The sequence below is a fragment of the Melampsora larici-populina genome, assembly GCF_000204055.1.
Source record: "Melampsora larici-populina 98AG31 unplaced genomic scaffold MELLAscaffold_52, whole genome shotgun sequence".
Classification (NCBI taxonomy): Eukaryota; Fungi; Basidiomycota; class Pucciniomycetes; order Pucciniales; family Melampsoraceae; genus Melampsora; species Melampsora laricis-populina.
Genome location: NW_006768816.1, coordinates 580,237 through 602,159, shown reverse-complemented (window position 1 = coordinate 602,159; position 21,923 = coordinate 580,237). Strand labels below are relative to the sequence as shown.

General features: G+C 42.5%; 5 protein-coding genes across 5 annotated transcripts; 2 read left to right on the top strand and 3 right to left on the bottom strand.

The window, feature by feature from the left end:
• Nucleotides 1-475: 475 nt before the first annotated feature.
• On the bottom strand, nucleotides 476-3,853 carry MELLADRAFT_53692 (uncharacterized protein; the record flags this gene model as incomplete). Its single annotated transcript, XM_007415593.1, has 6 exons — nucleotides 476-629; nucleotides 2,165-2,168; nucleotides 2,846-3,453; nucleotides 3,548-3,591; nucleotides 3,690-3,715; nucleotides 3,838-3,853. The coding sequence occupies 6 exons, from the start codon at nucleotides 3,851-3,853 to the stop codon at nucleotides 476-478; spliced, it is 852 nt and encodes a 283-aa protein (XP_007415655.1).
• A 1,168-nt stretch (nucleotides 3,854-5,021) lies between these two features.
• MELLADRAFT_39333 (uncharacterized protein) lies at nucleotides 5,022-6,180 on the bottom strand (the record flags this gene model as incomplete). The annotated part of the gene is made up of 6 exons (XM_007415592.1): nucleotides 5,022-5,078; nucleotides 5,146-5,278; nucleotides 5,395-5,564; nucleotides 5,632-5,666; nucleotides 5,766-5,863; nucleotides 6,125-6,180. Coding segments are annotated over 6 exons (549 nt in total), but the record flags the coding sequence as incomplete, so codon positions are not given.
• A 2,311-nt stretch (nucleotides 6,181-8,491) lies between these two features.
• On the top strand, nucleotides 8,492-10,361 carry MELLADRAFT_111331 (uncharacterized protein; the record flags this gene model as incomplete). The annotated part of the gene is made up of 6 exons (XM_007415610.1): nucleotides 8,492-8,602; nucleotides 8,688-8,735; nucleotides 8,809-8,877; nucleotides 8,971-8,997; nucleotides 9,184-9,318; nucleotides 10,257-10,361. 6 exons carry the CDS (start codon nucleotides 8,492-8,494, stop codon nucleotides 10,359-10,361), a joined length of 495 nt encoding a protein of 164 aa, XP_007415672.1.
• A 397-nt stretch (nucleotides 10,362-10,758) lies between these two features.
• Nucleotides 10,759-11,974, bottom strand: MELLADRAFT_92800 (uncharacterized protein; the record flags this gene model as incomplete). Its single annotated transcript, XM_007415591.1, has 6 exons — nucleotides 10,759-10,877; nucleotides 10,948-11,050; nucleotides 11,145-11,454; nucleotides 11,536-11,683; nucleotides 11,728-11,807; nucleotides 11,874-11,974. 6 exons carry the CDS (start codon nucleotides 11,972-11,974, stop codon nucleotides 10,759-10,761), a joined length of 861 nt encoding a protein of 286 aa, XP_007415653.1.
• A 1,672-nt stretch (nucleotides 11,975-13,646) lies between these two features.
• Nucleotides 13,647-15,702, top strand: MELLADRAFT_50237 (uncharacterized protein; the record flags this gene model as incomplete). The annotated part of the gene is made up of 9 exons (XM_007415611.1): nucleotides 13,647-13,797; nucleotides 13,869-13,973; nucleotides 14,103-14,160; nucleotides 14,223-14,312; nucleotides 14,380-14,484; nucleotides 14,564-14,891; nucleotides 14,956-15,109; nucleotides 15,194-15,324; nucleotides 15,406-15,702. The coding sequence occupies 9 exons, from the start codon at nucleotides 13,786-13,788 to the stop codon at nucleotides 15,419-15,421; spliced, it is 999 nt and encodes a 332-aa protein (XP_007415673.1).
• Between the last annotated feature and the right edge of the window lie 6,221 nt (nucleotides 15,703-21,923).

Below are 21,923 nucleotides of genomic sequence, written 5' to 3'. Positions count from 1 at the left end.
GCCAGCTAATGCCCAGGGCTCAGGAGAGATGCCAACAACGTTCACATTTTGCACCAGCCATCTCAAGGACTCCTCTTCGGTTATATGATATTTTGAAGGTTTTTGGAAGTGGACAACTTCCGAATGTAATCGTAGAAGTTGATATATGTAGAGCGACAATGCCCAAGGAAGGCCTTGCAAAAAAACTGACATTCTTGATATACATTTTACACTTTATATGTTGTGGGCTTGTTTCAAACTACATGTTTATCAAAAAGTAGGCCCTACCGCGACAAAAAGATCTTGGCATATGATAGCACATGGGGAACAGACACAAAATGTTGCAATAATCACTTCGAGGGACTTGCTATTCAGCAAAGTAGAGGCAAAACAAATTGGTTCCGCTTCTCTCTAAATGATCATCACAGAAACAAACACAAAACGAGAAGATTGGGTGAAGCCGATAAAATCAATAAAGAACATGTGATGGTAGGTTCTACGGTATTTTTCCTACTGTTGAAGCAAGGAACTCAAGTTGACGAAGTACTGTCTCCTTGAATGCACACCCGCCTGGGTGAATAGCAAAATGATCACCATCATGCTCATAGACATCTACAAGTGCTCCCGCTGCCCGAGCATCCTCCGCAAAGCTTTGTGGAAAGTAATAGGTGTAGGTAACTCGTTACTTAGAGCATCCGCAACCGTTTGCGTTAAATTTGGAGTTAGTTAACTTTAGGTTAAAGATCTTTAGCCGGAGCTAAGTAATCTGACACAAAATTCCACAGTGGCTGTCTTTAACTCCAAGTTAAAGAAAGCTAAACTCCAAGTTAAAGACTGGGCCTACAGTCGTCAGCTCTAGCTTGGAGCTAAGCTGTCCTCACTTTTGCAAGTGCTCCTGTGTTTGTATTTCATCCATCAATGTGAGCTCGATCTTTCCCTTTTGATCAATTACCATCTTCTAATTTCGATCCCACACATCCATTACTCAATCAATTCCATCATGAGCATGTTTTTTTGAACAACTCTATTATCATCTAAGATAACATGCAACTAAGTGATTGAGATCGATGCAAAAAGAAAAATGAAATTGAGGTGAAACTTGAAGTGGGAGTCGTGGACAAAGAGTCAGCAAAGCTTCAAGTCAGGATCGAGGTACATTGGTGAAGTCGTGTAGGGTTGGTGAGTGACTTGATGTGTGGAAGTGTAGTGTGGTGGGTGTTGTGTTTTCAAAATTCGAGGGCACGGAGTTAGCTACCGCGTCGGTAGGCTGGGATAACTTTGTCCCAGCCTACCGATTTTTTGTCGAAAAGCTAACTAACGATCGGTTGAAATTTGACCATTGTGGAAATTTCGAGATCGGTAAGTTAAATACTTAGAGCATCCGCACTCGTTTGCGGTTGTTAACTTGGTCACGTGCGGTAACAACCGCTACATTAAGCAAAAAATGACTTAACTCAGCCAAATTTCGCACTCGTTTGTGTTAGTAGCACTGTAACGTTTGTAACTTTACCGATAATGCATGTGCTCCACAGTGGTCATGCAGTAAGGTAACATTCAATTTTTCAAGTACGATTTCAAGTTTAAGAAAACAAAGGCTATATTTGAATACATCTATTGATCTTGTGAAAATTATAAAGATTTGAAACTACACAAGAAAGATGAACAATCTGAACCAATCCAAACTTTTTTTAATGTTTGATTCAGCTTTTTTCAACTGTTTGGTTTGTATCTCTTGATCTTAAAAGTCTTCCAGTCATTAGTCTTTAGAATTCAATTTTCTCATCTATCTCTATACATATGTGAAGTCTGAAATTCTTCATATTGATTCGATTGGTTTGAAGTCGAGTTGAAGATTTTCAAACGACCTATTTTAGAACAAAAAAACAAAAAAAACAATCGTAAAAACATCGATTGGTGTTAAAAGGTCTTGATTCAATTCATGTGACTGGGTGAGAGAGGTGAAAAGACGATGTTTGTTGTTGACTTTGGTATTGGAGATTGGGCTGAGTTGAGTTTTTGGAGTTGTAGTTGCTGTGAACAGGTCGTGATGTGTGCTACCGCATGCGTTAGCCAATCGGTAGATTTACCGATTCGCTAACGCAAACTGATGAAAAATTAACTACCGCGGGGCTAATTGTTCACCGGTGCGGAAAAGACCCCGCGGTTGCGTTAAATTTAACCTTACCGCACTCGATTTACCGCACGAGTGCGGATGCTCTTAGCTATTCTCGCGACTTAACCCGACGATTGCGGATGCTCTTACTGATTGGAATATCGGAATGATAGGTGCTATGTAAATTTTACTGATGAAATGAACGGGTCGGGCTTTTTATGATGATTTACTTAGTGGTAAAATGACATCATCAGTCTGGTTTTTAAATTTCGTTCATTCATCGAAATATTTCTTCTTTACTTTTTTCATCATTCTCGATAGTTCCAATTCGTTTCATTTAAGAATATAGCTATTCTTCATAGCGTCATTATTTTTGAAGCCCTCCCTTCCCTCCCTTCTGGTATTTGCGTTTGCGTAGTAGTAGTTCTTTCTTAATTGGTTATGAAAAATGGTATTAGTTTTTAAAAAAAAAAAAAAAAAGTGTTTGGGAGTTGTGTTGTAGTTTGTTTATTTATTATTAGTCATCTTTAAATTGTTTTTTATTTATTTTATTCTTTATTCTGTTGTGTTGTTTGAGTTTCAATTTATATATTATATTTGTTTATCATACTATTTGTTATTTTTTACTTTATATTTATTGTTGTATGTGCCGCTAGCCACCCCGTAGGGTGTTGGTTTTGTTTTGGTGGCAGGTTTAATTCACAGTCTTAGCCCAGTTACCTTGTGCGGTCTCAGTCATATTGACGTGAGTACCATGGTGATATTTCCTCGGAATCAGCCCATCTCCCCCATCTCGAGACCATGAGACGAAAATTGGACATCGCACTGAAGCACCACTGGCTCGATTGAAAAGCATATCAAAGACATAGCGAGCTGCTATACTGTTCACGAACTGGGGCCCATCTTCCGGTGTTATCTGTCGCGCTCCTCGTACAGCCTCTTCAGAACTCAAGATACCACCAGGCCCAAACGCTGCCACTGATATGGTGCCAACCCCAGGCATAAGAGAAGCAAACAGGTCGCCACAAATTCTATGTGCAATCCTCATAAGGCCAAATGGAAACTTGCGAAGGTGATATAGAGTATTTCCTAGTCCATCGCACAACGGATCAATGGCAATGACGGCTGAGATGGCTGGGATATCGCTTCGACCGGCAAGATACAATACGTGCCCACCAGCATTGCTCCATCCCCATAAGACTACGCGGTTGGGATCGAGTGTACGCCGACCAAAGAGATTTTGATGTTGATTGGGGTCTCTGACATATCGATAAACGCTAAGATAGTCCTCCTGTTGTCTGGTTGCCGACACGAGTTGACGAGGAGAACCGGTAGAGTCGCCCAAGTGACGAAAGTCAAAGCTGTGTTATCAGTTATGCAAGAAGTCGATTAGCTCGTCCTTTGGATAATTTAACAAGAACAATAATTTGAGTCAAGAATGAAGAAAAATCTCACAGAAATACGTTGTAACCCTCAGCGGCGAACCACGTTGCTATATGCTGCCATTGTGATTCAAGTAACAAACAAGCACAGGATCAGCTGAACAGACATTAGGTGAAACTTGAGGGTGTGATAAACCGGTACGTGATAGACTAACAGGAAGTCCAGCTGATCTTGGGAGGGCTGTGTGACATTCAATAAAGATGAGTGTCAATATCAGATTTAATTACTTGGGAGTACCAATTTTTCTCTGTGGGATGGGGATTGATGGCACAACTATGAGTTTCAGGGATCAGAGCACTCACCGATACCATTTGCCATCACAATTGATGGTGAAGGTTGCGCTTGTCCGTGTACGTCGGGAATGAAAGCCCACATCGCAATTTGCTCGCTCCCATCTGCTCCCGCCGGTATGGAGAGTGTATGCCGCGTATGGGAAAATTTAGGGGGGCTGCCTGGAGTGTGATCATTTTTGGATGTCATCTTGAGTCTTGCAAAATTATTACAAGCTCAAACTGAGGAGTGAAGGATTCGGAGGAGATACCAGACTAGCTATCAAACGGTATAAGCCCTACGACGCGCCGGCTCTCAGTTGGATAAACAAGCCCATGATACACAAGCCCATGCTTGTGAGAGTATTCGAGGAGCGGCAAATGACTGTGCATCGCAGTCGACTTGTTCAGCATATCCCTTGTCTGCAAACTATCGGCGGGGCTGAAGGGTATCTGACCAGTGCAAACGTCAAACTGCACCCACCAAATCGGCAATTTTACAGTAAGAGGTGTTGCAGATATGTACATGAATGCTTATCTAGAACCTATTTCACAGGCTGTTGTAAAGATACAACATGGGTACGTAGGAGGTCAGCAGCCTCATTGATATCTGAATTAAGTCTCCTCCTTGAACTCTCTCACACAGGTCAGCGCAGCTCTCTCCCGAAGTGCGCGTTCTGCAAAATGACTCCACAGAGACTGAGTCCTCACTTGAATAACCATTCAGGAGTTACTGTTCAGGAATTCTCAAGGGCAATGCTCAGACTAACGCCTTCTTTGGGCTGTTTGGTGATTGCCCCTGAGTCCATTGAGGTCCATTGCTGCACTCTCAAAACCTACTTGATCTTGGCTCATTTGTGTGAGTATCTTGAAAACCTTTGTTACATCTCAGCCTCACATCCCACAATTTTACTCCTCCATTTTAAGAATTCAATCGATGCTAGTAATACAACACACTCACAGTTATGTATAGAACACGTGTAAATAGTTAATCTCTGGATCCGCTTCTTGCTGACATGAATCGATGCTACAAGGCAAAATTGGCAAGTATCAATCACGCGTTAAAAGACAGCGGGTCTAGTATAACATGACGAGTGCAGCCCTTACTGAAAACCAAGTACGTATTAAGTTGAGAAAACGAAGGAATCTCGACGCAGGCTTACCGTGTTCCAGTATACTCAATCCCCAAACCACTGATGGTCGAAATATTTGTGTGATCACTCCTTGAATCTTGAGTTGTAGTCTTCTCGTATCTTATAGAGAGAGCGTGCATCCTATACACACACTCTACAGTGTTAATGATATCATCCCGCAAAGTAGAATGGCATTAGAACTACTGACCTCCAGGACATCGAGGTCAATCTCTACGACTTCTAGTCTTTCTGTGGGATCATCGAATCTGATCACCGAACCCTTTAAAGGCATGGCGACTGAAGATCCTCCGAGATAACCATCGCTCTTCTTCCCGCCGCAGCTACACAAAGTAAAACGACGGTGTAAGGATTGTGAGAGGTATATTTTCGTCCCTTCTTGGAGTATACATTCTACATCTTCTTCATTGCTGGGGATCAAAGAAATGGATGTCCTTACTTGACAAACACCACGCAGCATTCATTTTCTAGAGCACGGCTCATGACCATAGACTCGATCATCCTGCGCTCTGTGAGCCCGTGGGGGTCGTGTTTTTTTCCAATGTCACCCAAATCTTCCAACTTCCAGAATGCGGGTACAACGATTACCTCCGCACCTTGCTTCATCAACTGTATAAAAAATGCGTTAGATGCAGAATACATGGTACACAAACTCATATTTCATGTGAATGCGTACATCCCGAAAGGCTTCAGGCCATGCTAGATCCCAACCTAGCATTAGAAGCGATTTAGCAGTGCCACAAAGGGAGTAATGTTAGACACGAAACCGTCTCTTGTATTTTCCAAGACTAAACCGTAAGGGCTACTTACACAACAGCATTCCTGCGCGAAAATGTTTGGTGTCGAAGACTTGATGAGCATCTTTACTAGGCGTGAGGTATTCCTGACAGAAAAAATCGTTGAGTGAGCTGAAATCTGCAAGATTTGTGCTCGTGGTAGTAGGTTCGGAAAAGGAAATCCGGCCAACCTTTTCACTAAGTTTGATTCGCCGGTGTTTCAGATATATTGACGGTCAAAATGATACTCGGAGGGAAATAAGAGCAGATGACAACTTTTGTAGGTTACCCACGGATGCCTACGGCGAAATCAAGGGATCAGATTAAGACAATAACACCACTTTCAGCGGTGCACAACAAGATGAATGACAATCGAGATCCCGTTAGGCTCACCATAGATTCCTTTTCCGGTACCGCCCAAGTATTTCACCCTTCTGATCGATATAGTAGGCTCTATCGGAAAGGGATGAAAAGAATATCGATTGATGTCAATATCTTCGATACGAGCGTTGCGATCGGACACATGTGAGCGAAATCGGACATATCCGTACGTGTTGTATAACGCTTCGGTGTTGCTTGGGTCGGATTCTTCCACTTCCACCTCGGGCAATGGTTTTTCGACAATACTGCCAGCCACGATATCAATCTGATGTTCCATCGCTAGTTTCTTTATTTCATCTAGCCACTGGCCGTCTTTGCTGGCCAGGTGCAAGTGATCGGCAATCACTCCGGTTATGAAATATCTGAAATATCGCCAATGATGCATGTTGGAAATATTTCTCAGCATTCAAGTGATTGTCATCATTTGCCGTGCATCAGGAACAAAGGGTGGCCTCGTTTCCCAGGAATCTGGAGACTCACTCAGGAAAGACAATCAAGTCAGCCTTTTGCTGTGCAGCAACGAAAACATAATGCTCGAGTTTGTCCAAGTTTGATGATGTGTTGTGGTTGGATTGATCTGTCGTGTCAAGCGTATCGGAGGTTGAAAGCGATGTAGGTAGACAAGATTCGAACTGACAAATGGCGATTCTGATTATCCTTGGGACGCGATTGGCTTGGTTGGCTTCTGTCGACTCAGCTAGTTCCATCCTGCTGATTGGTTAAACGGTCGCCTCGTATCCTCTCTCTCAGCCGTTGACGGAATGATGTCATTTGCGACTCGGCCCCGACAGCGTGCAATTCGTCAAAGCAATTCGATTTCCATGTATTATCCACCGAGGCCGACGGGATTAGGAGGTCGGTGAGCGTCTCGCTATTTGGTGGGGCTTGTGTTGAGCTGGCGCGAAGGAGGGTAAGGAAAGAGGGTGAAACAGAGCACACTCACATAGGAAATACACCTGTGCACCGTGTTGGAGCTCGACGAATAATGGGATGAATGGGGAGAAATTGTGATCTTCAACACATCGTAGGTTGCGGGCTAAAGAAGTATGGAAGAGCTAAGTGTATCTGTTCCATGAGGAAAGAATCCAACCTCAGGCTCTACATACGAAAAATCGCGCATACTTGCAAGTCGTGCACTTTGCGATATTGTAACATCTAGAAAAGTTGCGCGAATCAAGTCCTGAACCTGCACATCAGCAATATGTTCAGGCTTCTTGAGATAATCTCCAGGCCAATGAGGCATTCGAAAATTCTTAACAAGGTGAAGCTCTCAAAAGTACACTCCACAATGCTGCTGGATTTGACTCAAAAGACATCCGTTTGAAGCAAATCGCCAATAACTTCCACTTCACAACTCGCAAAAATTGGGACCCATCTGATATCAATCTAAACGTACTTTTATTCCGTCACATGAGTTCCTATCGAGTTTTTAGGGCTGGGTAATCTTTATACCTCTAGATTGGGGAAAGTATTGATAGACATCAAACTATGCGCGCAATTGTTATCTCTGTTCGAGGGTAACGAAAACTGCAATGGGGTTTCGGACGTGATATCTCTCTGCTCGTCGTAAGCTTGTGTTGAATGACAAGAGCGACACATAATTTTGTACCGCGCTTTTTTGATAAACAACGTGGAGTGAAGACTTCAGGTTGAATGCGCTCACCAAGGCTTTCAACACCTCAGAGAGCACAAGCTTCAAGATTGATGGCGAGAATGTCAATGGCATACGTAACAAGGTCCAAGGGCTTCTTTGAGGATACGCACGATCACTCGAGTGTCGGTTATGATAGCGATCCGCTTCTCATTTGATCAATTGCCACAAGAACTGCACAATCCCACATCACCGAACAGATGGTCCTTGAGATGGCTGATATTGATAGATCGCGCACGCCTTTCTTGCTTTCCTCCTAAGGGCATTGGACTTTCTTGGTACACCCTGTCATGTGCACACATTTGGCCCTGTACCTACGTTTAACTTCCATGCCTCATCAATTGACCACGAGTTTTCATTTGTCACTCAAAAGCTCGAGTGCTCTTATCTAAACCGAGTCTGAGCCTGGATTTTACCTGTGTCATTTTTTCCATAGATCATGCTCCTGCAGCCCGGGTGACTTGACGCATTGATGATAATGGTACCTTTTTCTAGGGCTACCAATCCGAGAGAAGCCTGTCTAAATAGAATACAAAATCTCTCGAAAAAGTATAAAGAGACAGCCTCTGATGGCAGACAAACAGATACTTCTCAATCACTTTCCATTCCATACCACATACTACCTTCGCATCTTCATACCACCCTTTTTGAAAACTTGATCTCTACTTCTTGTTTTCCTTATCCATCCCCACACCTTTATTATCCACCGCCAATCAACTCTTCTAACAATGACTCAAGCACCACAATCCCGTTCACGCTTCGTCATGGCCTCAGTGCTCCAAAGCTTGGCATCGAAGCCAAGATCACAAAAACAGCCGGCGTCTGTGTCTAATGCCATTGTGGGTTTCCTTTTATTGTGTTCACCACAAGATTTCCACCACGTTACGAAGAGCCTGACTATACAATGTATTCCCCTTTCCTAAGGCGCATCATACCGGGGATAACAGACAAGGTGCTTCGGAAACCATGGAAGTGAGTTGACGTTTTGGCATAGACTACCACCCAGATGTAGTCGTGACTGACGTGGTCCGTCTATAATAAACAGTCCGATGCTATTCATGTTGACCCGCATTTCAACAGGAATATCCTCAAAAGATACAATGCACAATGTTCGGTATGTTACTTTTCTGCATACGCTTCACTTCTATCATGATCCATGTCGCATCTAGACCACTGACTCTTTGTGTACGCGTGTTCCGATCTACAGACCAAAACGCCCTTCAGGGAGCCACACGTGAGTCGAAACTTCTCACAGAGGATCATCGCGTTGGACGCAGAAGACGATAGCGATGACGGGTGGCCACATGCTCGCTTTCCAAGAGCGCGGACTCTTGTGGGTTTCGAGACGAGCTCATTACCTTGATTCTTCGTGCTGACTCTTTCTCCTTGAAACTCTACCTTACTCCTGCCGATTCGCCAGCCAAAAAGAGTCAAGAAGGCTTCTCCTCCCCACTGTGGGCAATTCGTTGGGAAGGCAGAGTCGCCTGCACGACTTGCGGGGAGCGAGTGGTCGCCTGGAAGGGGTTTGGCCCTGGCGTTTTGTAGTCACAGTACCGTAAGTGAGACAACTCAGTCCCTCCCGTTTACTTCTTACAATTGCCGCTAGGAATTGTCTCGCGAAGTAGTCCTGATACTCATATCATGTCTTCCAATGCCTCGCAGAACTGTGGCACTAAAGGAGAGGGGGTACCCGTGCTTGAGTTCTGCAACCGACCGCAGCTCACGCCTCCAAGAGCGGTCAACCAAAACGCTCATTTGGTGACACCTGGGTTGACTTTATCGGTCAGCAGCCCGTCAGTGGCTGGCGATCTTCCCACTCCCGAGGGTGCTATCACCCCTTCTCCCTTGCACCTCTCCGTTGCGCGTGTTACTGGACGTCGAGTTCGATTTGAGGCACCTCGATCGATGGAGGATAACACGTTTCTGCTACCTGCATGGATGGCACCTCCTGAATCGCCAAAACAAACCAGTGTTAGCCCGGCATTGGCGGAGACGGGCTCCGGCCTGTTTCTTGCCAAGCAATATGGGCGGGCTGGATCTTGGCAAGGAGAAGATTGGGACATGGCGGACGGTGATACTGAAAGCATATCAGACAATGAGAGTCTGATAGACCCATTTATTCATCGCCGCTGAGTCTATGGGTCGACTACGCAATGTCTGACGCGTGCTTGCATCGCTCCATCACGCACACATTTCTTGTATTATGCTCTCCTACCGTAGCGACGTTGTACATCTTACCTCAATCTTACCTCTTGTTCCTGTTTTCGTAATTTCTTCATTATCATCACCTTTAAAAAGATTCCTACTTCGTTTAGTGGGCTAAAGAGAGCTGAAAAATGAGTAGCAGCGATTGGAAGGTCTGCAAAACAAAGTATGATTTCGCTACTGCAGTATCGGAAGCTGGGCAAAGACCGTACCGCATGTGTAATTCATCTTCAAATCCTACAAACAGTGACTCAAAACGATGTTTCTTGTTGTTACACATGTTCACAGGCAAGGTTAGACTTTTTAAAGTCCAATCCCAATGTTTGTGCCGCGTCAGACAAGGCTCAACAGGGTTCAAGGCAAAAATCGCAGTACGTTGGACAGTTAGACTGATAGCAAAGTTCCAATGCTGAATCTTCTCGAGAAATGAAAAATTATCTGTGTTTTGTTATATGATCTCATGCGAAATCAACACTCTTACAAGGTTAGGTCTGCGTGTGGACCAGTGATGAAGAGAAATTCGTCAGTGTGATTCCCTCTGTACTCAAGAGACTTTTTATACGGAGATCATCCGCGACCGAATCATGGGCTTTCTTAAATTGAGCCCTTAAGTCTTCTGGGTTTGTTTCTGAGGAGAGGCGCTACTTGAAATGTTCCACCAAGTCTAGAAATAACTGCATATTTTGTACAAGAGACCTGACTTGAGAAATATCTTGTATCACAACTGCAAAGCTAGGTATGTATGTAGTGCAAATTTACAAAGTACTGAATACAAAGAGGGGCTGATGTTTCACTTTCTTTTCTTAGCATTATTTCCAGAGGTTGCCTTGCTGCCTGAAGCGGTCGACTTAGACGTCACTTGATCTGGCGTATCATCATCGCCAGTAGGAGACAACATCTTTGACAGTCCTGTTAATTCCGAAGCAGCGTAAGTAAAGTACAGGTTTGATGAATGTGCTATCATAGGAAGGATACCAACCGGAAGCGAAATCCAGACTCTGCATAGAAGCCATCTGTTTGTGCATGTTGGCTTGATTGGCTTGGACTTCCGCCAAAGCTTCTGGGTCCATCATGTTCATGATCTATTTCATATCGACAGGAAAAGATCGATAAAGTCAGTCAACTACATCATTCGATGTGTTATCTCGAGTGTCAAAGAGGTGAAGACGAATCCACCTTCGGCATGATCATCATGAACACGAACATGCCACCCATGAGTAGATACATAGGATTGGCAAGTAGCATGGACAATGGGTTGAATCCTGCCCGCTCTTCAACGTATTGTAGTCGGTTCGTGGCCACCAGTCGAATTGGGTAGGATAAGCGTGGTTCGGGATAACCGACTGGTGGCGATGCTTGTCCTGGTACATAAGGCTTTACTATTGGTGCCTCATTGTCTGACTCAGATACATCGATCATCAGTCGTAAAAATCCAAATTCTCGACAGGCGACTCGTAGCACATGTTTCCCTGGACGCACATCCTGTCTGAACCAAGATAGCCGATGCAAAAGCGTGTTAGAGACGAATGAAAAGCTAAACATAAAGATCACGGAATTCGAATCTTACAGTACAAAAGTACCATCCTCTCTAATGAAAGCTTTGTCCTGCTGTCGTGGTCCGATAATCACTCGGGAGTCTGGTGAGATTTGTGAGATGTCTGGCAGAAGAAACGAAGAATTAGCCACCTCATAAAGTGCAACCAAATACATTCCGCCTGTGAGATTGCTTTGAAATGTATATATAGCTTGAAGAACGGACCATGCAAAAGAGGGTTCCAAGCTAACTGTCCCTCAACGTCGATACTGATGACGAGAGTTGTCCAACTGAAGAAGCAGAGCCTATATCACAGAGAAAAAGCTATCAGTAATACATATGGAGATTCAAAACGAAGCAAGACGACTCACAGGATAGAGAATTGAAGCAGGCTGGGTGAGGTTTTCATCTTGGTGAGGCTTGGTGGGCTTGAGAGCTGACCGATCATGATGGCCTTCAAAGTTCGAACCATTCCCTGCCCTGCCCGAGTCACTTCAACGATCCGGCGCACAGATTCAACCCGGTCTTCACTCGGGCAAGGGGTCTGCCCAGAAGTCAATGCTGTTTGCAAAGGTTTGCACTTGGTAGTTCCTTTCTTTCTTTCTTCTCACGTTCATTAATTATTTGCTTGCATAAAAAAAGACAACCTCAAGTTTCCTAAAACCCCACGAGATGACCACCATTACTCACTTGATTTAGTTTCTTGAGTTTCTTGGTAGTGAACACATGGAACCCTTGAAAAAGTCATACTGAATCGTCTGGCTGGTCAGCCGTGTTGATGTGTTCTGCTCATGATTCCCTGCCTTGCCTTTTCTGGCTGTAGATTTGGAACTCAAAGTCAAACCTATATAGCTTCAAAATTATTCTTTCAAGCACCTCTGAAGAATTTCTCCCTGCAATCCATCGCCAACATCATTCAGCGACGAATATTTTTGGAAATTTCATACATTGCGTCGCCGTAAGTGAGCAGCATCTACATAGTAGAAGTCTTGCATCACCGAAGCTGGTTCTTGTGGAGCAGTGGAGTGCAGAGAGGACCCCGGAAAGCTCCTGGAGAACAAACCGTCCTCGATCCATTCCGGCCCCGGCCCTCACACTTTCACTATTTGCCCCGAGGAGAGGTGGGTTAACATAGATTTCTCGGTGGTAGGAGAAGCGCCTTGATCAGGGCTCTCGATTACATATACTTTCAGTTTTGTACCACGTGTAATCACCGAGATATCCGTATGTAAGTACCCGACCCGAGCCGGTATGGATTTTCGTCGGTCTGGGGGGGCAAAAGTTACAAATCACACATTTCCCAAGCCACCAGTCATGTTCAGGGTCAGACATGTGTACCATCTGATAGCCCTCGTTGAGGCGCATCTTTTGCACCTGTCACATCTCTGGTACCATGTGACATGACTTCACAAAACACCGGTATCCGAAAACCCCCTCAGGACGGTTTGTTCTCCAGGAGCTTTCCAGGGTCCTGTGCAGAGCTGATGACACCGCGGGAATTAATTAGTTTGAACCCCGATTGAACCAAATTTCGGTGTCCGGGTTCGAAATTTCCTCAAATCGTGAATTTCGTTCACAATTTGTTTGCAATACGTTTGCCGATCTCCCTTGAGCGGTACTCTGCTCGCCCCGAGTATGCACAGCTACATCATACAACAACAACGCCTTTCAACAACAGTCACCACAGATTCGCCGATGTGCAGAGCATCAAGACTGAGGATGCATGACAAAGGAAAGATGGCTCAATGGTCGGAAATGGGGTGGTTGTTGTATGTTGTAGCTGTACATACAAACACGGGGCCAACAGAGTACCGCTCAAGGGCAATTGGCAAACCTATTGCAAACGAATTGTGAACAAAATTCACAATTCGAGGAAATTTCGAACCCGGACACCGAAACTCGGTTCAATCGGGTTTTGAACTAATTAATTCCCGCGGTGTGAGCTTCTGTGAGCTTGCCCAGTTAGGCAGAGGTCCTGTGTTAGGCTTTAGGTCCCGCAGCTTAACTTTAAGTCAAACTGTTTTAAAGTCAATTTTGTATTTACATACCACCTGTATGGTAATTGGCAAGTGTCACTGTGTGATCGATTAATCCTGATTAATCTGATTACCATTACCAGTTGTTGACTACTTCCCATTTCGCTCGAGACCTCCTCTTGACCGATTTGATTAACGCTTCAAGAATCAACTTTTCTAATCAGACATACCCAATCTTTCGAACCATCAAACCTCAAGACTTGAACTGATCTTATCTGCGTCGTCTTCAACTTTTCGCAAATTCATCATGTCTTGGAAGGTGAGCACATCCCTTCTAGACGGAGCGTAGCGATCAATTGGACAGGCTAATCATAGCCGTGAAATCCGTAGCAAGCATTCACTAGTACACTGGGAAGCCTCGGACAGAATGTTCAGCATGGTGTTGCTAGCATCAATTTGTCCGAACAGACTGACAAGCTGAGTAAAAGCTTTGCAGTGAGTTATTTTATTCTTTCCAGTCTATGTGACGCAATGAAACGGTTTTGGCCGAATCCACTTCTAGATCGCCCCAATGACTCCTACATAGCGTCTTTCTGACACCGTGATACCCATTTCTGCTTTCAGACTCTTAGCCAGACTGCCCGAGAGCGCTTGGGAACCTTGGAGCAAGACGATGTGACAGGTATGCATGGAACATCCTCGAATTGACTGATCAACGATCAATCTGACCCCATGAGCAAACAGAACTACCCGAAGAATATAAAGACTTGGAACGCCGAGTTGATGCGCTCCGCAATGCGCACGCCTCTTTACTCCGCATCGTCAAAACATACGGTACGTTCAGCAAAAACGTATGCCTTTAGTGTTACTCGATTCCTGAGCGATTGGTTTCATTCTCTAGAAAGTGAGGCGTACGACTATCCTATTCAAGTCAACGAGTCGCTCAATGAGACAGCTACCACTATATCACATACTCTGACCACTTGGGCTTCAGCTGCCACGAAGGGTCAGTACGGAACCTCACTGCGTGTTCTTTCCTGTGATCATGATGCCGAATTTCTGACTCGCTGAACGGTATCTGACAGGTACGAATCTTCCCCCAATCGAAGCTCCTGCCAAGACCCCAGTGCAGCACAAGACGCTAGCGCATGCTCTGTCACGGGCAGCTACGTCTGGGGCACTCGAGTTGGGGACTACGTCCTCGGCGGCTTCGGATAAGGATTCCGATTCAAACGTCAATGCGATGATGGGCAAGGTCTTGAAATCCTACGCCATGGTCCAAGCTCAAGTCGGCGATGCAAGGCTAGCACAAGACGCCGCCATCAAAAAGAACTTTCTACAAGTTTGGCAACAGACTATGGCTCAAGATATTCAAGCGGCAGTGAAGAGCAGACAAGTAGTTCGCACAGCTAGGTAAATTTTTTACGCCATATTTTTGTAAAGGAGTTAAGCTGATGACGTTTAGCTTTTGATCTAGGTTGGCGTTGGATGCGGCTCGAATGACACTCAAAAGTCATTCGACAGGTGGGCCCAAGTTAGAACAAGCAAATTTGGAAGTTGAGCATGCGGAAGAGAAATTGGTTTCCGCAACTGAAGAAGCTATAGGCTTGATGAAGAGAGTGTTGGACGACGTGAGCAGATTTTCAGTCATCATTACTATGATCTCTCTCTGCTGACACATTTTTGTTGGACATTTCTCCCTCTATCAAAACCAGCCTGAACCAATCCAAGCCTTGAGTGAGTTGATCAAAGCTCAGCATGCTTATCATCTGGCTGCCAGCGAGCAATTGCAAGGTTTGTTAGGTGAGGTTGAGGATACAGCTGTGGCTGCACAGTCTGCTTTCAGGTCAGTCTGGTTTTCAACTATTTTGCTGCATTATAACCCAACCCTGACCTTGAGGTTTCTGAAATTTTTGTTTTTGATCAGAAAATCAAGGTCTTGAAGATATAAGATGGGCATTAAATATATAAAGTCATCTGAATTCATACATCAAAAAATTTGGATCAGGATACTGAAAGAGTTCAGACTCTTGCAAAGGGTACCAGTCTATTGTCAATCTTGTCTCTTATTTTCTTTCCTACTGCAGGGTTGGAGTGCTATGGATATTTAATTATCTTTTGTAAAGATTTCCTCTTTTTACTTGGTTGATGCTACCTGGTCTCTGTTTTTATTTCCATGTATATTGAAATTGAGTGAATCAAAGAATAGCTTACACTCCTGACCAGTTCTGGCTCAGATGATCATGTTGATTGATCAGTTGAGCTCAACTACTCTATGTCTAGGGTGGTTTGCTATTATCTGATTGATATCTGGCAATAAATGATCTTCAATGTGTCCTGATGGCAAAGCCTTATGAATTCCAGATGGATAACACTGCATCCCCAAGTCCAATGTCCTTGCTCAAAACTCTGTATCCAAGGCTAGCTTCATGATGTTCAGCCTAGTAAATTTGTGTGTGTAGCTTTTTCAATATTTAATTACAGTTTTCTGTCCAAATCCAATGTCCTGGCTTCAAAGAACCTTCCCAAACCAAAAGACAGTCAAAGTTTTAGTTTGTCCAAAGAAACAATGGTCTCAAAGGGAATTGACTAGGTCAGGTCTTCTTCTTGATCTCACAAACAGGATAGCTAGGTAGGAGAGAGAAAGGCAAAGGAAGGTCCAAGATTCAAAGTCATGGAGGTCATTCTAACAGCATTCAGGGTGGTGGTCAAATTTTGAGGGCTTTCAATCAGGCACTGAAGTCATTCTCAGGTGTAGGGGCACAAACTAAAGGTGCATTTCAAATTGAGGAGGAAGATTATCTGCAAGCCAGAGTTCATATCTCTGTATACACCACCTAAAAGCTAACTTGACTAAGTCACTCTGGTCTGACACTTTTTCCTTGCAAGTGCGGATGTCTGGAGAGGGACTCATGTATTGTCAGGCTTCCTTGACAAGAAAGCAGGGGACTAAATTACAGAGTAGTGGTGCATCATTCAATATATGCCTATTTCTGAACCACGCCAGATACTAAGTAACACAGTACTCAATCTTCTTACAGATTTTGTGTCATGACTTCATTGCAGTATGGCACCACACATTCCAATTAACACAGTGTATCCTTACATTTTAACATGATGCCATCCAGTGGAATTACAAAGTTGCACAATATGCATCACAATCTTGGGACAACAGGCTTCCACTGTGTTTCCAGTTTTAATGTCTGCATTCCCTTCCATACAGACCTCATACAGTTCCAAAGGAACACATACATCCCCAAACTGTTTACCTATGTGTAGATATGAGGATTAAGAACACAACAAATGTTCAAATGAGCCAAAAAGAACTGGAAAACATTTAATGTACATCTGAATGCATCAAGCTCTTTATTGTTTTTGGGAGAAGGATAATGACTGACTGGATTCTGATAACACCTTTTTCAATGGTCCAAAACTTTGGGAGGAGGCATTGCATTGCACATGAGAAATCAGAAATATTTGATGTTTGATGAAACACAAGTGGACTATTTGTTTCTAATTGTCACCACTGCTAGTAATCAGCAGATCACCAACATAGTCCTCTTTATTTTGTTCAACAAGAGACTTAATTGTCTTTGGGATGGCCCTTAATTTTTGTGGCAAAGTCTTGACTCAAAATGTAGTTCAGGATATCTTGGGGTCAAAATGTTTTTGTGCCTGCATGTTTTCAAATTTCCACCTTAGTTTTCCTGACTTTGATGGTAGCCATTTCATCTTCATTATTCACTACACCAATGAATCAAAGAATTGTCAGTTTTTGGGTGCAAGAGCTATTTGAAAATAACATGTGACATACACAAGATTTTCAATCCCTTGCTTCAGATGTGGAAATGCCTTGCGCCCCAACATCCCCATGTAAAATTCAGCAAAAAACTTCAGTGTTGCGGCTTTTCTTTCTATTCTGGGTCTTCAAAATTTATTGGGTCTCAATGAAAGTTATGGTGTGGGGGTTATGTTTTCTTTTTTGGTTCCAAGCTTCTGAATAGGAAGTCAAATCTCAGCTTCTTGATCAGAAAATTGTCCTAAACTTCTGGTAAGATTTTGCAAGATGGCTGGATACTGATCAGTAGTTGATGACATTTTGTACTGTTTCTTGGCTTGTGCCTCAATAAATTTGGAAAACTCTATATTTCTAAGGTATCATTCATGTGCCACAGGGAATACAACAGGGTTTGTTGAATTGGTGGCTATTTGACCAAATAGTCTTACTGGTTGTAGAATAAGAAATTTTAGGGATTTTGATCCAATGTCCAGGGGCATTGTGGCCTATCAGAAGATCTAGAGCAATAAATATCTGCAGGACTCTCATCCTGAGGTTGAAAGACTTTTGAGCTAGTAACAGTGATTGGAGTTCAAACAAGGTTAGAAAATACTACATCCAACAGAAAGTGATCATGATCAAATACACACAAACAAAGAGTGCCAAATAAGCTTATAACCAAATCTAATGACAAATTCTGGAAATGCTTTTCTTACAAAGGGAAGTAGTTCCTACTACCTTCTAGTATTATGTGCGCAGATCACTGGTGATGAAAAGCAAGAGTAGTGATTTATATATTGATCTATGAATATGTCACATACATACATACACAGACAGACCCTCTTGAGTGATGTTTTGCAAAGTCTAGCAGGGGTAACTAGTATATTTATGTGAAAAGACAAATTACCAATAGTACAGATATTGAATCTTTTGAGCTTCCACAAGCTGATGATCTACCTGTGAGATTGATAGGAAGAAAGGAAAGGGATCAGATATGGATATGACTGAGTTGAAGATGCCCAAAAACAAAACAATAAATCAAACCCATGTATGAACAAGTTCCTTCATCAAAAGATTTGAAACAGTCCTTGTAGAGCCAAATCTGTGTCAAACTCTCCTCAAAAAACATGAATGCCCCTGAAATTAAAATAATCTACCTGTGAGATTGATAGGACAAAAGGAAAGGAATTAGATATGGATATTAATGAGTTGAAGATGCCCAAAAAATAAATCAACAAATTAAACTCATGTCTGAATAAGTTCCTTCATCAAGATATTTGGAACAGTCCTTGTAAAACCAAATCTGTGTCAAACTCTCCTCAAAAAACATGAATGTCCCTGAAATTACATTATCTAAACCCATGACTTTCCCTATGATACATTCACCACTCATGGTTTTGGATATCTACCTAGTGGTTATTATTTTTCAATATCACATCATTGGGCCACTCCAAATCCTGGCCTTTTGTGTTATAGCAGCAGGAGACCTTGATCCTTGTTAAAGTAATTTAGTGCATCTCTTTCTTAAAAATTCATAATCAAAAGACTTCCCATCATCAATGACATCACTTGCACAATCAGATCAATCTGATTGAAATTCCAAACGTAAAAAGGCAAGTTTACATACATCTTGAACTCATTTACTGATTCTGGTTCACTTTTGGGAGTCAGACTACAAACCTTCTGCATTTAGGTATTTGCAAGCCTATTGATTATACAAAAACACTAAGCATAGATACTAGCTATCCATTTGCCAATAATGAGGATGACTCATCACACAGAATGTTCATCATCATCAGCTGATATTCTCTCTACAACTAAAGATTTACAGTACTTAAAGTTGTATATAGTTCTCTGCATATTTTTTTTGTTTTAATCAAAAAAAATATATACATGGCCCTACCCTACAAAAGTATATTTCTTGGTTGAAATTGAATTCTAGCCATTTGACAAACCTGGTTGCCTGCCAATCCATAATAGTGTGGAATTATGTGCAAAGCATATGAGAGGTCCTCAAAGCTATGCACTTTCAAACCTAAACATAGTTTTTTGTCCCTGCCAAAAAAAACCAAAAGGTATATTAGAGAAGTATATACATGTATGTACATATGTAGCTCTGAGTACCTTGATTGTTGATGAACTCATGAGGTAAGGCTATTCTGTTGCATGTTGTCCTTGTCTTCTTGCCACTTTGTCTATGATTGATTCATCTCCTCATAATCAACAAGTATTTCACATATTTGCATCATCTTTCATAGTCCAAACAGCATGCATAGCAGAACACAAAGTGCCTTTTCTTGCCATCTCTTCCACAAGACGTGATTTACATCCCTATCCTTTCTCTGCCCAATAAGGGGGTTATCCCTTTGCATCTCAAACTCCGTTCTGGCAACACTTATTATGACTCTCATACTCAACATTGGCTACCATACATTGAGCAATCTTTGCAGAAGAATCAGAAATATTCACTTCAATCCATCATGCCACTTATATCCAATTTCTATGTTGAGATCATATGAAGTGCTTTTGATTTATGCCTTACAATCACCTGAAGAATTTTATTTTCATCACACATTGGAATGACTCATGAGATAGGGGTTGATTGGAGATGTTTATTTTTGCTGTTTTCATGTTCATGTTGAGCCCTGATTTTATCCAAAGGCACAATCAGAATCATTGAATCCATCTCCCTTTGGCTAATTATATACTGACATCAAGTGATTAGATCAAAAGTGTGAATCAATGTGCTATCATTTATTCAATGGTGGGGGACTGTTGTAGAAGCAAATCATTCAAGAAGAATTTGAGGATTTTTGGGCTCAGGTCTACATAATATGTGCTATGCTGGACTATGAAGAATTGTGGCCACATTGCAATACCTTCTGATACCTTCCCTCACAGTCTCACAATCATGGCCATCAATTTGAGCATCCTTGGGTCATATGAACCCCCCCCTAGTTGCTCAAATTCAAATTACCCTTCAGTACACCAGTGCTTCATCACCCTGAACTTACACTACTAGTACCAGCCCTGATTAGGAATATTGGCTTATACAGCCAGTACATCTTCCCTCAAATTTATCTTTACACTTTGCATCTTCATCTACCCAATGTAAACTCAAAAAAGTCACTTGTATCAGAAAAACAAGCAAGCATGTACAAGAGTGACCTATGAGCAATTTAGTAGTCAGATCTTGGTGTAAGGATTCTGAATCTGAGGCAGTATGTGGGTTTAATTAGTAAAGTATTGCTTTGATTTTTGTAAATCCACTAAGAAATCCATCTTAACCTTGGTTTGGAATCTGTTCATGTTTCTGTTCTACCATTGTTTTCTTCTTTATCAACCCATAATTTATAAACCTTGTTCTATATAAATCAAGTGCCTTCAAACTAGGGAAAAATTGAAATGTTGAAAAGAAAAATTATCAATCATGTACTTACAATACATGCAATACCAGGCTGTAGTGCAATCACAAAGTTAGACTTTGTATCTAGAGGGGGCCTGCCACATATATAGGGCTTCACAATTTTGATGAAGCAAAAAAGCATGTACTGAAAAATTATGATTGCACTATAGCTCTGTATCAGTTGTATCTAAATTACATGGTTCAAATATTTTCTTTTCAAGTTTTTATTTTTCTTCTAGTTTTAAGGTACCTATTGTGTTATCAAAGACATTTTTCAAACTATCAAGCTCAACCTGTTATAAGCCTATCTAGAATGTGTTGCCAAGATGATGGCAGATATGTGTGCAATGGTCAGTAACTTTTTACTGATTAATTTTGCTGCCAGAATCGCCACACACCAATATATCTTCCTGATTTTTCTTCTTCCTCAATTTGATCACAAATCATCCTAGGAAGCCCATAAATTTCCAGTCATCTTTTTCCAGAACACCAGAAGCCTCCTGCTCTTCTGGAAAACATGCAGTGTTGGTTATTCTAAGCTTCAGAATACCATAAGTTCAGAACACACCCAAAAAAAAATTTCTGGTGTTCTGGGGAAACACTTCTGGAAATTTCCAGAACCATATTTGTATACCCTAATTATAATTTGATGCAAGTGCAAATTAGATATCCAACACATAATTCTTTCTTGTTTTGAACTTAACAGACCCCCACATCACAATTTGTGGAGGAAGCGCGCCAGCAGTCATGTGGGTCTGGACTTATTCGAATGCAAACGTTCAGATCACTGCAATCTCTCGCATCTGGTTGACGTCTTTCACTTTGATGCTTAAGCCAGTTGCAATGTGCTGACCAAGACCCAAAACAACAAAGACCAAACACCTCACGAGGCATAAACCCTGCTAGATCAGATTACATATAACGGGCTTTCTCCAAACTTTTTCTACACGCTATTTTCGCGCTGTTCATAACGTGCAGCTTGAAAAAGGTTTGCCCCGAGATCTTCCGTCGATATGCTTGAGTTTGATGGGCAAAATCGTTCAAGGTTTTTCTTGACACAGAACGCGTACGTGTATACATCATCTGCAGGAGAGAGTTGAAAGATTTCGCGTAGGCGGAAGGCTCGTGGAACAAGTTAGAGCTATCACTGTAAGTCTGAAACGACTTTCACTTGAGTTTGCTTACATACTCGATGGACTGGATGAAGTTGTTTAACGGTGGGTGCTGATGATCGATCGATCCCGACTGCCAGAAATCGAGA